Here is a 16,355-nt window from a genome sequence, read left to right as displayed (position 1 = left end):
GCAAGAAAAAATAAGTTGTAAAGAAAGCCGACAATCCATCCTGCGGGCATCGTCGGCTTGCTTTATAACTTACATTTTTGTGGAGCGCGGTCGGTGTCACCCGGTGCGGACCGCACCCCCAGCACCTGCCTCGGGATGCCACTGCTTGTAGTGCAAGTAAAGTTCACATGTTTTATTCTGAGCTTCCATTATTTAAAAACCTGAAAACCAGTGAATAAAAGGGGCAGGCCAGGGACAGTAAGCCTGGGGACAGATAAAGCTATGTGACCTCCAGACAGAAAATGAGGCAGGCTCTATATAACTTGCTGCAGTTTCTAATGCGCACTGTGGGAAGCTCGCCATGTGCAGTGAAAATCAGGCTAAGCAATCAGTACAGGAAAGGAGCCTGACGGTAAGACTGGAGTTCAGCTTTTACTTTCAAAAGGGTTTTAATGCACTAAACCTTTCATCCCGATCTCCTTATTTTTTAATTTGTTATTTTGAAAAGTCAGTATATGTGCAAAAAGAGTGGTAAAAAAGAAGCACTATCCGGTTCAACCAATCATTGTTTGCATGAACTAGAACAGAAATAAAGAGAGGGCACATCAGCCTTGTGCTTCATAATAAAACCAATTTATTGAGAACTATAAAGAATTCTAATATACTCCCAAAGGTAAGTATAAACAAGCACATCAATAAATCCAATGTCCAATCCAGTGGATATACTGAAGCAATGCCCAACAGCTAGGAGTGAGGCTTACCCTTTTCCAGGGCAGCTAATCTCTGATGAAGAGGGTTCTGCCCTTGAAATGCTTTAGCCTCACTCCTGGCTATTGGCCATTGTTTCAATGTTGCCACTGGATTGGACATTGGATTTATTGATGTGTCTGTTTATACTTACCTTTGGGAGTATATTGGAATTCTTTATAGTTCTCAGTAAATTGGTTTTATGGTAATGCACATGGCTATTGCACCCTCTCTTTAATTTTGTTCTAGCTCATATATTTAAGGATCCCCCTATCTGAAGAGGGCAGCAAGGTCCATCCATTACTTACAGAATTGATGGAGGAGCTATGTTAGTGATGAAATAAGAAGACACCTTCCTTCGATTTACTCTATTGTGACGAGACTGATAGGGCTCTTGGTCCTTTAGCGCTGAGTGTTATTGATCTATGTCATCGATCATTTTTTGGTATATTAATTTTTTTTTTTGGTTCACATGTTGGTAAGTGGGTCCTTTGCCTACCTACATTGCGCTAAGCTGTGTCCTGCATTGCTGTTTCACAGCATGTTAAACGTTGCCATCAATCTGATGACAAGACTGCAGCCTACTCATCTTGTATTTCTAATCCAATTTGAAGTTTGATTTCAATACATATGAAAAACATATGTCTTTTATAGACTTACCATTAATTGCTCTTGTAATGAAATGGTTTGCCTATTTATTGAGCTGGGCCACCCCTTTGTGCCATGAAACGGGTTAATGGGAAGTCTCCAAGCAGCCTGCTTGTTTATTCCAGAGCGGGATCATTAGCTAGCAATCTCTGCTTATCTCGCTGTAAATGGGCTCATTAGTTCTGCTTAATCTGTGGGATTTAATGAGGCCCAGGGGGGTGCTAGGGATGCACGTCACATAGGCAGCGGGATTAAGTGGCACAGAGACAAGGGACAGTTTTGTGGGTCTCGGTTTTGGATTTGCAGGTACAAACAGATGTATTTGAATTGGAGACATTGTTTAAAGGGGGTTGTGTTACAAAAAAAGAGCAGCTGTCACTGTAATTTTTAAATTGAGGAATTGAACATATGACCTTTTGGTTTCTTTTATGTAGTCCATCAGAAATACTTATAGTGGATGAGTATATATTGGATGAGTACCAGCAATGTGCAGCAGCTGTATGTATGTACATTTCCTGGGTTCTGTGTCCCTTACATGTCAGCATAAAAAAAAAAAAACGTTCTCCATGGAACAGCTCCTACCCCAAATAGAGACATTAGGTTGATTTAATAAGTAGTAGAAACATTTTATTTAGCAAAGTGAATGTTGACTTGGCAAAGAGAATGATTATTTAGCTTAAAGTGGTACTAAATAATGTTGCTATTCTCCAAAAATAATCCATACACATCCACTTCCTAATGGCCCTGTAATCTATTTTTCATTAGAAAAGAAAATTCAACACGCTCAACCCAGGAACTCCATGTGGGCTGTGGGGGCGTTTGGTCCTGTGGCTTAGGCTCCGAAAGCCAACAGAGTCCAACTGTACGATAAAAGCCGACACTCAGACAGGGACTGCAGAAATGGTATTTATTACAAACGGTCCATACGGTACAGCTCCGCTAACACATTTCAGCTAAGAAGGGCCTAATCATAGCTTGTAGCTTTCTGCAGTCCTTGCCTGAGTGCTAGCTTTTATCATACAATCTATTTTTCATGAAATTGTTCCTTACTGTACTATTCTGCCTCTTTGTAACGTCCTCCTTGAGCTTTCAAACCTCTCCTGTCTCCATTCACTTCCATTTGTTTGGAAAGAGTAGTGCTTGTCAGTTGCAGTCGTGGGCACTGCTCTATGCACACAGCAAATTCCATAGTCCATCTCAGGAGTAAGCAAGTGAGGGTGGCTACATATCTACATACTGTGGGATCATGCAGAAGGAACGTAGCCACCCTGTAACTGTAAACAAGGTCACAGCAGCAGCAAAAAAAAAAATTGAATTTAGTAATTGCTGGCGGTTGAGAGCAAGAAAAAGTAATTTTTCAGTTCAAGAATTCCAAGTATGGAATCTTGTACCTAATTACATGATTCCAACTTAGACAATGTAACTTTGCATATACCATACCTGTTGGATGCCCTCATTCTGTAGCCACACCTTTTTTCTTCTGTAGCTATGGCCAATGCTATACCCCCTCTAACATACTCTGAGACTTTCAGTCCTAGACACCTGGCTGGAAGCCAGTGGAAATATCTCCAAAGAAAAAAAAATTAACTTTTGACTGTTGTGATTGAACTATTGTACTATACTACTGTAGCACCCTTTAGTGTGCTACTCGAGTTAGTGTAGGTAAATTTATTGTGTGTGACTCATGGTAACTGTGTAAGCCTGTGATTAGGTTGGGTTACTGAAGGGCAGGCTGGATGGCTTAACAGGTTGTGACTCTATCGCCTCCACCTGGTTCTGGAGGACCATGGAAGCTTCCAGAAGCCAGTGGGTGGAAGAGGTGGAGACCTAATCTGCATGTTTATGGGAGTCTAACCAGTCCCAGATTTTGAGGCCCTGGTAGAGTGGTGAGGCTAACCCATAAATATAGGAGAGTCAGGCTGGCAGGGGAGACGGGTGGAAGATGGAGTGCTGAGGTGGCTGTCGGTGGCCTGGGAGAGGTCCCCTAGGTCTAGGGGCTTGGACTGACTCAGGAAGATCCATTCAGCATCACAGTATAAACCAAATCAATGCCTGGGAGCAGTGGGAGCAAGGAGGACAGCGTGAGTACATCATCTCACCCAGGGATTCACAAGGATAAAGACTGCCACGTGTATCAAGCTTATAAAGGACAGCACTGTGCTTAATCTTTTATCCTTGTCCTGGGAGATCTTCAGAGCAGCCAGGAGGGCTGGTAGTGTCTGCAGGCTCTGGAGCTGGGAGCGGTTCTGCAGGGTAGAGGAGATATCTTTGCATGTATAGTAGTTGCAACAAGCTAAGCTAACTTTCAGAGGGGGGCTGAGAGTTCCTAGCCTGTACGTGGCAGTTGCTGTTGATCTGTAATGACAGAACCCCTTGCAAGGAAAAAATAGTCCAGGATCTGTTTCTGTAAATATGAAGGAAGTTGTCCCTTTGCATTGATTCAGTCAACTCGGGCATCCCATAATCCCTTTTACTCTATCCAATTTACATCCACTAATAAAAATAACAAAAACTGTTCACTGACTGTGGAAAATGTGTGTTGCCTAGCTGTACAAACCTTGGGGGAACCAGAAACACAGCAGCCCCATGAGATAGCTCTACACTTGATACAATATGTACCGTATTTTTCGCCGTATAAGACGCACCTGACCATAAGACGCACCTAGGTTTTAGAGGCAGAAAACAGGAAAAAAAAAATTCTGAACTAATGGACTGCAGACACAGTACAGGAGATGACCAGAGACTGCGGACAGCACAGGGATGACCAGAGACTGCAGACAGCACAGGGATGACCAGAGACTGCGGACAGCACAGGGATGACCAGAGACTGCGGACAGCACAGGGATGACCAGAGACTGCGGACAGCACAGGGGATGACCAGAGACTGCGGACAGCACAGGGGATGACCAGAGACTGCGGACAGCACAGGGATGACCAGAGACTGCGGACAGCACAGGGATGACCAGAGACTGCGGACAGCACAGGGATGACCAGAGACTGCGGACAGCACAGGGATGACCAGAGACTGCGGACAGCACAGGGATGACCAGAGACTGCGGACAGCACAGGGATGACCAGAGACTGCGGACAGCACAGGGATGACCAGAGACTGCAGACAGCACAGGGGATGACCAGAGACTGCGGACAGCACAGGGGATGACCAGAGACTGCGGACAGCACAGGGATGACCAGAAACTGCGGACAGCACAGGGATGACCCGAGACTGCGGACAGTACAGATGACTGCTGACCTTTGGGGAGGTGGGGAGCGGGTACCTGAATTTGACAGGTACCCGCTCTTACTTCCGCAGTTTTTGTTTGATCTTACCTGTTCCTCGATCCAGCCGCGCGCTGTCTTCCCGGCTTCTGTAATGGCGCTCGGCATGACAGCCGGGTGCCCAGTGCGCATGAGCGAGAAGCACTTGCGCTTTGTGATTGGTCCGGCGGCTTCTGGGATCTGTCATGTGTCCCAGGTACCGCCTTACCATTCACAAAAAGCACCGCTTCTTGCGCATGCGCACTTGGCACCCGGCTGTCATGCCCAGTGCCCACACTACAGAGGCCTGGAAGACAGCACGCCGCTGGATAGAGGAACAGGTAAGGTCCCGCCACAGAGCTGAGCGGCCGGCCCGGTATTCTGACACAGCCGCGGTGGAAATACCGAACCGGCCGCTCCATATTCGCCCCATAAGACGCAATGACATTTCCCCCCCCAGTTTTGGGGAAGAAAAAGGGCGTCTTATACGGTGAAAAATACGGTACATCCCCATTACTCCTGACAGAGGTTCTAATTCTTCCTCACTCTGTGATAGAAAATATGTTGGCTGCATATGTTGGTTGAAAAAAGACACACATCCATCCGGTTCAACCAATAGAAAAAATTAAGTAAACAGGAAAAATAGCTGCACAGAAAATGTTCCTTTACAGAACTGTATACCCACAGTTTATCTGGAGGAAAAAAAAACAAAGCATGATCTAATTTGCTCCAGTGGGGAAAAAAATGTCTTCCTGATCCCCCAAGAGGCAATTGGATATTCCTTGGATCAACTACCCCTGATGATATTACCTATAAATGGTTAGTTTTGTGCATTCAGGAATGCATCCAGCTCTTTTATTTTTAAACAATCTACTGAGCTGGCCAGAAACAGCTCTTGATGGCGTATATTCCACATTTTCACAGCTCTTACTGTGAAGAAACCTTTCCAAATATGGAGATTAAATCTCTTTTCCTCCAGATATAAAGCGTGACCCCTTAAAGTGAATAACTCTTCAATGAGTAAACACTTCAGTTCCTCTAATCTTTCCTCATAGCTGAGCTCCTCCATGCCTCTTATCAGTTTGGTTGCCCTTCTAATGGTTTGTACAGGGGCAAAATGATCTCTCTGTCTCACTCTCTCTCTCACATCTGTAGCTCTTTTAACCTCTTGCCGACCGCGCATAGCCGAATGGCGGCTTCACCGCGGCCGGCCAGTTCTGAGTGGACGTCATATGACGTCCTCCCAGAACGGGTGCGCGCACCCGGCGATCTCCGTGATCGCTGTGTCCTACGGACACAGCTGATCACGTGATGTGGTGAAAGGCCGATCCCACCGGCCTTTTACCACGTGATCAGCGGTGTCCAATGACACGCTGATCACAGGGAAATGCAAGTGCCGGTTCTCGGCTGCACTTTCCTCACGCTGTCAGATCGTGAGGAAAGTACTGCCGAGAACCGGCAGTTGTCAGAGCGGGGATCGGCACCGATCATCAGGGCACTGATGATCAGTGCCCTGATGATCGGTGCCCAGCAGTGACACCCGCAAGTTCCGCCGAGCAGTGCGCCCACTAGCCCCGCCCACCCGTTCCCAGCAGTGCCCCCACCTGTGCCCAGCAGTGCACCCACCTGTGCCACTCTGCAGTGCCACCTACCTGTGCCCAGAAGTGCCACCTACATGTGCCCAGCAGTGCCACCCACCTGTGCCCACCCACCTGTGCCCACCAGTGCCACCCACCTGTGCCCACCAGTGCCACCCACCTGTGCCCACCAGTGCCACCCACCTGTGCCCACCCACCAGTGCCGCCGACCAGTGCCACCCACCAGTGCAGCCCAGCAGTGCTGCCAGTCAGTGCCACCAGTCAGTGCCCAGGGGTTGTGCCAGTCAGTGCCGCCAGTCAGTGCCCAGAAGTGATGCCAGTCAGTGCCGTCTATCAGTACCCATCATCAGTGTCACCTATCAGTGCCGCCTCTCAGTGCTGCATATCAGTGCCGCCTATCCGTGACCCCTAATTAGTGCTGTCTATCAGTGCCGCCTATCCGTGCCACCTCATTAGTACTGCCTATCAGTGCCCTTTAGTGCTGCCTATCAGTGCCCATCAGTGCCGCCTATCAGTGCCCATCAGTGCCGCCTCATCAACGCAAATCAGTGAAGGAGAAAAAATACCTGTTTGAAAAATTTTATAAAAAAACAAATAAACTTTTTTTTTTTTTTCAAATTTTTTGCACTTTTTTAAAATTTATAGCGCAAAAAGTAAAGTGCCCAGTGGCGATTAAATACCACCAAAAGAAAGCTCTATTTGTGAGAAAAAAATGATCAAAATTTCATATGGGTACAATGTTGCATGACCGCGCTATTGTCAATCAAAGTGCGGCAGCGCTGAAAGCTGAAAATTGGCCTGGTAAGGAAGGGGGTATAAGTGCCTGGTAGGCAAGTGGTTAATACAAGGGAGGATTTTGCTCACTTTAGAAACTGCAGCTTGGCATTACATGCCATTATTAAGCTTGTGATCTACCAGAACTCCCAGATCCTTCTCCACCATTGATTCCCCCAGTTGTATCCCCCTAGTATGTATGATGCATGCATATTCTTAGCCCCCAAGTGCATAACTTTACATTTCTCAACATTGAACCTCATTTGCCACATAGTTGCCCAATTAAACAGTGCATTGAGGTCGGCTTGTAAATTGGAGACATCCTGGAAGGACATTATTCCACTGAAAAACTTGGTGTCATCTTCAAAGACTGAAATGGTACATTTAATCCCAGACCCTATATTGTATATCACTATCATCATCTAGGAAAGCTGGGGATCCCAAATATTGTGAGACTGCACTCCCATGGAATTTGGCATCCTCAGGTTTTCCAGGGTCCTAGGAGAAGGCCCAGTGATGTCACCCTCTCTAGACTAATGTGCTGGAAGTCAGGAAGCATTTTCTTTTTCTTTTTTTATGACATTTTTTATCTGGAGTTGGGGGGGCTCCCTAATAAGCTGACCTTGCAACCATTTTCACACAGCATCTGATTTTAGTTGAATGAATGTTATGACTGTTACATTTTTAGACCATTTATTCATTTTTTTTTTTGTGTGGGGAAAACCAATACTTGATTCAGTTAGAAGATTGTGGTGATGATTCATAGTGTCTTCTGTAGAATAGTCATTCTGAAGAAGAAATATGCCTTCAGGTATAAAGACACATGAAAACGGTATAAAGCGGCCTGACACTGCTACTCTGAATATTAAAACGCAACAATAACCCTGCTCTTCTTTGTCTGCTGAAAACATCTCTATCCAAAGAGCGGCGTACTGTTGTGGCCTAGAGCAATGTACATTAATCGGCCTGATGATATAAATATGTGGATTGAAATTGCTGAATAAAGCAAAGTTAACCATATGCGTATATAATAGCGTGCTGAGATCCAGTAAATAAAAGTCATAAAAGCTGGAAGCGGAATTTAAAGTGATCCTATTAGGGTACTAAGTGTATTACATCATACCTTGTTGAAAACACTACATTTCTATACAATGTCTGTTTAAAAGACAGCTCCCGAAAACTGTGATTACTCTGAACAATGGACTATCTAATGTAAAGAAATGGGGTTATCAGATGGCTAGTTAAAAAGGGAACCTGTGCCTTGGCCATTCAGGGCAAAGCAACCAACCAACTTCAATGGCAGGTCCAGCAGCTGCTCATACTTCTTTTTGATGTCCTGCCACTCTTAACTTTTTGTAAAAAGAAAAAACCTTGGAGGTTAAACAGAGCAAATGCTATTATCTCCCAGGAGACATGAACAAAACCTCAACATAGTAAGGCAATGTGTTTCTGACGTGCATGGGTTGCAGTGCACCACAATGCATGGTAATGCTGTACTATGCATTATGGTATGTAGTGTTAGGACAGAATGGCGCATATCCACTTTTTTGTCCATTCTGGTATATATGGCTATTTAAATGTTTAGACTGTCTAACACAACATGCATTAATGTACCAGCCTTGAATTACAATTACAATAAGTCATGCAACACTGTACCCATATAAAATTTTTGTCTTTTTTTCACACAAATAGAGCTTTCTTTTGGTGGTATTTAATCACCACTGGGTTTTTTATAAACAAAAAAAGACTGAAAATTTTGAAAAAATGTGTTTTTCTTAGTTTCTGTTATAAAATTTTGCAAATAAGTAATTTTTTTTCATAAAGTTTGACCAAAATTTATACTGCTACATTTCTTTGGTTAAAATAACACAAATCAGTGCATATTATTTGGTCTGTGTGAAAGCTATAGAGTCTACAAGCTAAGGTACCATTCACTGAAAATTGATGACACCTGATCACACCTGATGTACCGATGGCCTATCTCATTTCTTGAGGCCCTAACAGGCCAGGACAGTACAAATACCCTCTAACCACTGGTTCACATATATGCGGCCGTGCGGGCCGGGTTTTGCGCAGGCACGAGAGCCCATTCATTTGAATGGACTCCCATGCCCCGTGACACGCAGGGAAGATGTCCCCGCACTTCTTCTGAAAACACAGCCCACACGGGAACCTCGGTTCCCAGTATGATTGCGTTTTCCAGTGCAGGCAGCGTGCCATTAGAACTAATGGCACCTGCTTGTGGATCTGCATTCCTCTGTGCGGGTGGTGCAGCTGCACTGACTTTTGTGTGGATCCGCAGCGGCACCACCCGCACAGATGTGAACCAAGCCTTAATGACCCCTTTTTGAAAGTAGACATTCCAAAGTATTTAGTAAGAAGCATGGTGAGTTTTTTGAAGTTGTAATTTTTTCCCACAATTCTTTGGAAAATTAAGATCCCCCTCCCCCCATAAAATTACAAAATTGTCAAATTAACAAGTTATTTCTCACACACAGCACAGACATACTTGCAACTACACCACAAAATACTTTCTGCTACTCCTCCTGAATATAATGATACCAAATGTGTGAGACTTTTCCACAGCCTGTCCACATAGAGCATGATCAGTGTAGCCCCAGCAGTGCCACCTGTCAGTGTCCATCAATAGCATCTGTCAGTTCCCATCAATGCAACCTGCCAGTACCCATCAGTGCCACATCAATGCCACATATCAGTGCCTACCAGTGCACATCAATGCCACATATCAGTGCCCATCTGAGCTGCCTTTCAGTGCCGCCTATCAGTGCCCGTCAGTGCTGCCTATCAGTGCCACCTATCAGTGTCATATGTGAGTGCTGCCTTTCAGTGCACATCAGTGATGCCTGTCAATGCTCATCAGTGCCACCTACCAGTGCCTCCTCATCAGTGATGCCTATCAGTGCCCATCCATGCAGCCTATCAGTGCCCATCACTGCAGCCTCATTAGTGCACATCAGTGAAGGAGAAAAATCACTTATTTACAAAATTTTATAACAGGAACTAAGAAAAAACTTTTTTAAAAAAAATTTTCAGTGGTTTTTGGTTTGTTTAGCAAAAAATAAAAAAACCCAGAGGTGATTAAATACCACCAAAAGAAAGCTCTATCTGTCTAAATTTTTTTTATAAAAATCTCATATGGGTACAGTGTTGCATGACTGCGCAATTGTCATTCAAAGTGCGACAGCGCTGAAAGCTGCAAATTAAGCCTGGACAGGAAGGGGGTATAAGTGCCCTGGAGGCAAGTGGTTAAGGCTTTCTGTTTCAAAGTGTCCAAAGACTACATTCAGGACAGGGATGACGCTGGTTGATGGCTTAAGACCCTGGTGCCAAACCCACGGCCTTTTGGCATATAATGTGCAGCCCTCGGACCTCAGCAGTCTGTAGTGGGAACACTGATCTCTACTAGCCTCATGTAACATGTTCCCAGTTTCGTATGCTCTTCTTCAGCATATCCCCAGCCAAAAATGTATCCTGTCCACACTCTCTGACCCTCATTTCTTCTATTAGGTCTGCAGGTCTGTGGATGATGACCTAATGAGGAACCAGCACACCTGTATTATAATGCAGGAAATCCCTACTCAGAGCACATGTCAATATTCTCACAATGCTGTCAATCACAGGAGTGGACCTGATGGGGAACTGCTATATTTTCAAAAGTCCTGCAAGCACCGACTACTAAAATAAGTTGTCAAATGCCCCACAGGCTCCACCCATTATAACATACAGTATATAGTTGTTTTCACAGAATAGGATCACACTTTCACCCAACCATAAACAGCACTTACCTCTGCTCAGTGTCTGCACTGCAAGGGTTAAAAGCTCCTTTTGTCTAGGGGACAGGAATGCACTCTTACTTCCCTAATTATGTGTTCCCCTGGCAGACGGCGCTCCCCTACACTCTGACAGTGGACTGCCCCTCAGTGTCCACATGTCCTATACAGGACTATGGCCCCTGCATTGGTCTTGATGACATCAGAGGATCTTAGACCACCAAAGTATAGAGATAAGAGGCTCCGGGGATCAGTTTAGCAGGAAGAAGCCTGCAGAAACAGAAAATCAGGTAAGTAAAACTAAGACCGAAGGTAGGGTGTGACCTTTCATTTTCAATCTGCAGTCACTATAACTTTCTGTTAAAATTCAACACAATGTGGACATGTCATTTCTTGCCTGTGTGATTGGCTCACTGATTTTCTCTGAACTCTGCACTAAAATACAAGTCAGATTTTAGGCATCCTCTGCCATAAGAATTTACACTGTAATGGGGTTATTTACTTCTAAAGGGTTGCAGACCCTGAAAATTTTTTCAATAAAACACTAAGAATGCACCAGATATTATAATGAATTAGTCCCTCCCATTTAGATTAAGTTCGCAAAGGATATGGTAAAACAAACCGCTATCCAGAGCTGAAACATGTAGAAATGTGCTACAAAGTTTAACATTCCAGCAGTGTTCATTGACCACACAGAGGAGATTGCGTTTTATTTCTCAACAAAAGTGGAGTTACTCTTTAAATTAAACTTGTCACAAAACTGGGCAATTTAAAACTGTAAACAGATGTATAAACTAAAATTGGCTCCAAGGAAAACAGCATGCCAAAAGATTTAGAAGATCCAAAGGTGTAAGTAGTTGAATTTCTTTCCTGTAAAATGTGATTTTGTCCTAACCCTGCCGCTATCTAAAATTCCCTGTTGGGTTTCTAATGTGTCAAGTGGTCTCATTAACCAATTTAGAAGATCAGTGGATGGGCCATCTTTCACTGGAAAAATCAAGATTTGCATGTATATTCAGCTGCATCTTATTTTGTTGTATTCATTCTAAAAAGTTCCTCTTCTTTTCTTTCTTAGTTCTAATGACATACTCAGTTTAAATAAAGAATTGTAAAAGGGCTATTGTTTGTTGTATTTCATCAGGTTAATAAAAATTTTAACAGTAACAAAAATCCTTGTATGTAGGCATTGTTTGTAATTCCATAGGTACATAGCAGCAGCTATAATGGAGTATATTATACTGAACCTCTTATCTCTTGACAAGTCTTCCAGGCAGGCTATAATGCAATAAATCTCTCATAATGCTCCTGATAGCCAAAGACTGCCTGAGCTTAACCTAGGCTAAGCTGCTCGGAAACAGTGATTTTCTTTTTTTTTATTAATACATGGCAGCAAAGAGCTACACTTCTACTGAAAATACTAATATGTTTTAGTTATCCTGACAAGTCTCACAGTTATTCGTGTGAAATTTAATGATGTGTCCTCTTTAAATGGCACAGGTTTTTAGGGCCTGTCTTGAAGCTCGATCGATTGCATTAAAAAGGGTTTGCATTCCCCATATAAGTCTATAGGCATGCAAAACCTGAACTTTAAGCAGGCCAAATGCAGGTCAGAAGGAGGTCAACTGCTGGTCAAATATACCTGAGAATTAATTCTAAATGATCTCAGAAGTGCCTCAAACTGATGCCAACTTCACATGCCCAAGTCCATTGACACAGACTTCTATCTATACCTCAAACTTTTTTTATTTTTTAAGTTTTGGATAAAATGGGGAATGATTAGAACTCCTTAAAGGCTCTATTGCAGTCGGTGGCTCTATAGGGTTGCCAACAGAGATATGACCATTTCCTCAAGCTGATTGTGTCCTAGTTTGAATGAGTGATTGTTTGGTTAATTGTTTGTGGACAGTAGATATTTATTCATGTGTTTGGGTAACTATGAACATGGATAGAGATGTCTTATGTAAATGTTAGAGATAACAGACTTCACATAAATACACAACCGGTCAATTGATTTTTGATGTGATATTATGCAAGCTCTTCTGGGCACATATATTGTCAAATTAACATGTACCGTAAAAGCAAAAGTTTTATTATGGCCCTTAAATGTGGTGTCATGTAGTTTTGTTTTTCTGTATATTTTTGCCTCACTTACTGTTTTTTCTTGTGTTAATGTCTCCTAGGATGGATCCCGTCAAAAACAAAAGAAAACCGTGTCCTTCAGCACAATGCCCAACAATCGAAAGATCAATAGCACAGCTGCTTGCATCTCCTTCATGATGGAAGGATGTGAGATGAAGAAAGTGCGCTCCAACTCCAGGATGTACAATCGTTTTTTCCTTTTAGATCCAGACATGCGTTTTCTACGATGGGAGCCTTCGAAGAAGGATTCAGAGAAAGCTAAACTGGAAATCAAATCAATTCGTGAGGTGCGTGTTGGAAAGAAAACTCCAGTTTTGAGAAGTAATGGTCTATCTGATCAGTTCCCAGAAGAATGTGCCTTTTCTATTATTTATGGGGAAAACTATGAATCATTGGACCTTGTTGCCAGTACTGCTGATATTGTCAACACTTGGGTGATGGGGCTTAGGTACTTGGTATCTTATGGAAAGCACACTCCGGATGTTGTAGGAGCTAATCAAACAAGTTTAAGAACACTGTGGATCTCATCTTTGTTTGAGATTGCTGATATAGAAAAAAATGGACACATTCCATTATCTAGATCCATTCAACTTATCAAGGGACTTAACCCTGGTATGAAGGCTTCAACTGTAGAACTAAAATTCAAGGAATTGCAGAAAGCTAGTGATAAATATGGCAGTAATATTACTTGTGATGTTTTTGGAGAGGCCTACTGTGAACTGTGTACCAGACCAGAGGTATTCTTTTTACTGGTTCAGTTTTCTAGCAATAAAGAGTATTTGGACTTAAAAGATCTGATGATCTTCATGGAAGTGGAACAAGGTATGGAAGAGGTAAATGAAATTACAGCACTGGAAATCATCAATAAGTATGAGCCTTCCAAAGAAGGACGTGAAAAAGGATACCTCACAATTGATGGGTTCACCCGTTATCTTCTTTCATCGGACTGTTATATATTTGATCCTCACCATAAGGTGGTCTGTCAGGATATGACAAGACCATTATCACACTACTACATCAATTCTGCTCATAATGCATGCCATCTAGAAGATCACTACTGGGGCACATCCGATATTAGTGGCTATATACAAGCCCTTAAGATGGGATGTCGAAGCATTGAGCTTGTTGTTTGGGATGGCCCAGATAATGAGCCTCTTATTTACCTTGGTGTGTCTGTGGTTTCACAGGTGGCTTTTCGAAGTGTAATAAGTGTAATAGACAAGTATGCATTTGAAGCATCAGAGTACCCATTAATCCTTTGCTTGGTAGTTCATTGCTCTGTTCGACAACAGCGTTTCATGGCTCAGTGCTTAAAAAAGATCCTTGGTGACAAACTTTATTTAAATCCAGCATGCCCTGATGAAATCTACTTGCCATCTCCAGAACAACTGAAAGGCAAGATTCTAATAAAAGGTAAGAAGCTGCCTTCAGATAATTCTGACTCAGAGGGAGATGTAACAGATGAGGATGAAGGCATGGAGATTGCTAGGAGATTGGGTCACGATGGTCGTGAACATCTTAATGGGGCTGGCCACAGAAAACTGCGACTCTGTAGAGAACTCTCAGACCAGGTAACTCTGTGCCAGTCCACAAAGTTCAAGGACTTTGAAAACTCTAAAAGAAACCAAAAATACTGGCAGATATGTTCCTTTAACGAGGTTACTGCTAGTCGCTTTGCCAATGAATATCCTGAAGAGTTTGTAAAATACAACAAAAGATTCCTCTCAAGGATCTACCCAAGTTCAATGCGAATAGATTCTAGCAATATGAACCCCCAAGATTTCTGGAAATGTGGCTGCCAGATTGTGGCCATGAACTACCAAACCCCAGGTCTTATGATGGATCTTAATACAGGATGGTTTAGACAGAATGGAAACTGTGGCTATGTCCTACGTCCCTCAATAATGAGGGAAGAAGTATCCTATTTTAGCGCCAATGCAAAGGACTCTTTGCCTGGTGTTTCGGCTCAGCTGCTTCACCTAAAAATTATTAGTGGTCAAAACCTTCCCAAACCTAAAGGATCAGGAGCAAAGGGAGATGTGGTAGAACCATATTTGTATGTAGAGATACATGGGATACCCGCTGATTGTGCAGAACACCGGACAAAAACAGTAACACAAAATGGGGACAACCCGATATTTGATGACAGCTTTGAATTTCACATAAACCTTCCAGAGTTGGCTATACTGCGGTTTGTAGTACTAGATGATGACTTCATTGGAGATGAGTTTATAGCCCAATATACCATCCCATTTGAGTGCCTGCAGACTGGCTTTAGACATGTTCCTTTACAGTCTTTAACAGGCGAGTTCCTCCAAAACACCACATTGTTTGTCCATATTGCTATCACTAACAGAAGAGGAGGTGGAAAAGCACACAAGAGGGGGCTTTCTGTACGCAAAGGCAAGAAGGTTCGTGAATATACATCAACAAAGACTACAGGCATCAAAGCAATTGACGAGGTGTTTAGGACGGCTACTCCTTCTCTTCGAGAGGCCACTGATCTTCGAGAAAATGTTCAGGTAATTCACTTACATATATTTTTTGCTTTTACTCCCTTTTCAAAAGCTTTTCAAAACCTCTTCTGGGTAAAATTAGAGCTATTATGGCGCTGTAGAATTATCCCTTCCGGTGCGTTTTTTCTTCCACTATGTTCATATAACCTCTGCTACATTTTTCCTTGCTCCTACCTTTTAATTAAACCTAAGTCGAATGGGTATTAAAATCTTGCTGTGCACTCTATGAGTCTAATACAGAGTTTCTGAAATACTGTTCTGTAATTAGAACATGCTAGCACTGGATTATTCTGCAAGTGAAACTCAAGCCTGTCCTAGGGTAACCTCGGCTGCAGCAGCCAGTGAGATTGGGCTGAGAGGTGCACATCATTGATTGACATTTAAAGAACACCTGTCACATCTGCAGATGGAGGATCCTCATTTTTCCTTTATGCACCGCTTATGTTTAAAAAAATCAAATGTGTTTTTCAATGCTTCCCTTGTTTAGTAGTGACCAAAGAACTACACGACTTGGAGATAATGCCCCATTTTCATAAATACAGTTTTGTCAACTGATGTGGGACTTTTATCTGAGAGTCAACCTTTATGGGTTTTATAAAGAGTGCACATTGACAGCTGCTTATTTTTCAAGACTGCATTTTTCAGATTAAAACTTCCTAGGGACTGTTTGAACAGGTGGTAGGGCGTGGTAAAAGGATATATTTCTATACTTCCACCTGCTTGCTGAATATGGAAATACAAAAATATAGTATGCAGAATTTCATATTTATATCAATTTTAAAACTAATTCACTGCACATTACCTTTAATGCATGTTATATTATACACTGTGTGCACAAATATTAGGCAAGTGAGTTTTTTTTACCAAATCATAATTTTTATGCATATTGCCCAACTACAAGCTGTGTA

At 42.9% G+C, this 16,355-nt stretch overlaps 1 protein-coding gene across 1 annotated transcript in view; it reads left to right on the top strand.

The window, feature by feature from the left end:
* The window catches only part of LOC149451451 (inactive phospholipase C-like protein 2), a 289,791-nt gene that overhangs the window by 124,611 nt on the left and 148,825 nt on the right, over positions 1-16,355 (top strand). Inside the window, exon 2 of the mRNA XM_089690633.1 lies at positions 12,973-15,453. Within this exon, the coding sequence (XP_089546759.1) occupies positions 12,973-15,453 (2,481 nt within the window). The remainder of the gene's footprint in view (positions 1-12,972; positions 15,454-16,355) is intronic.

This window comes from Staurois parvus, unplaced genomic scaffold, assembly GCF_062004578.1.
Source record: "Staurois parvus isolate SC_StPar_1 unplaced genomic scaffold, SC_StPar_1.0 ptg000538l, whole genome shotgun sequence".
NCBI lineage: Eukaryota > Metazoa > Chordata > Amphibia > Anura > Ranidae > Staurois > Staurois parvus.
The sequence above is the reverse complement of the archived record's forward strand: the minus strand, read 5'-3'. Positions and strand labels throughout refer to the sequence as shown.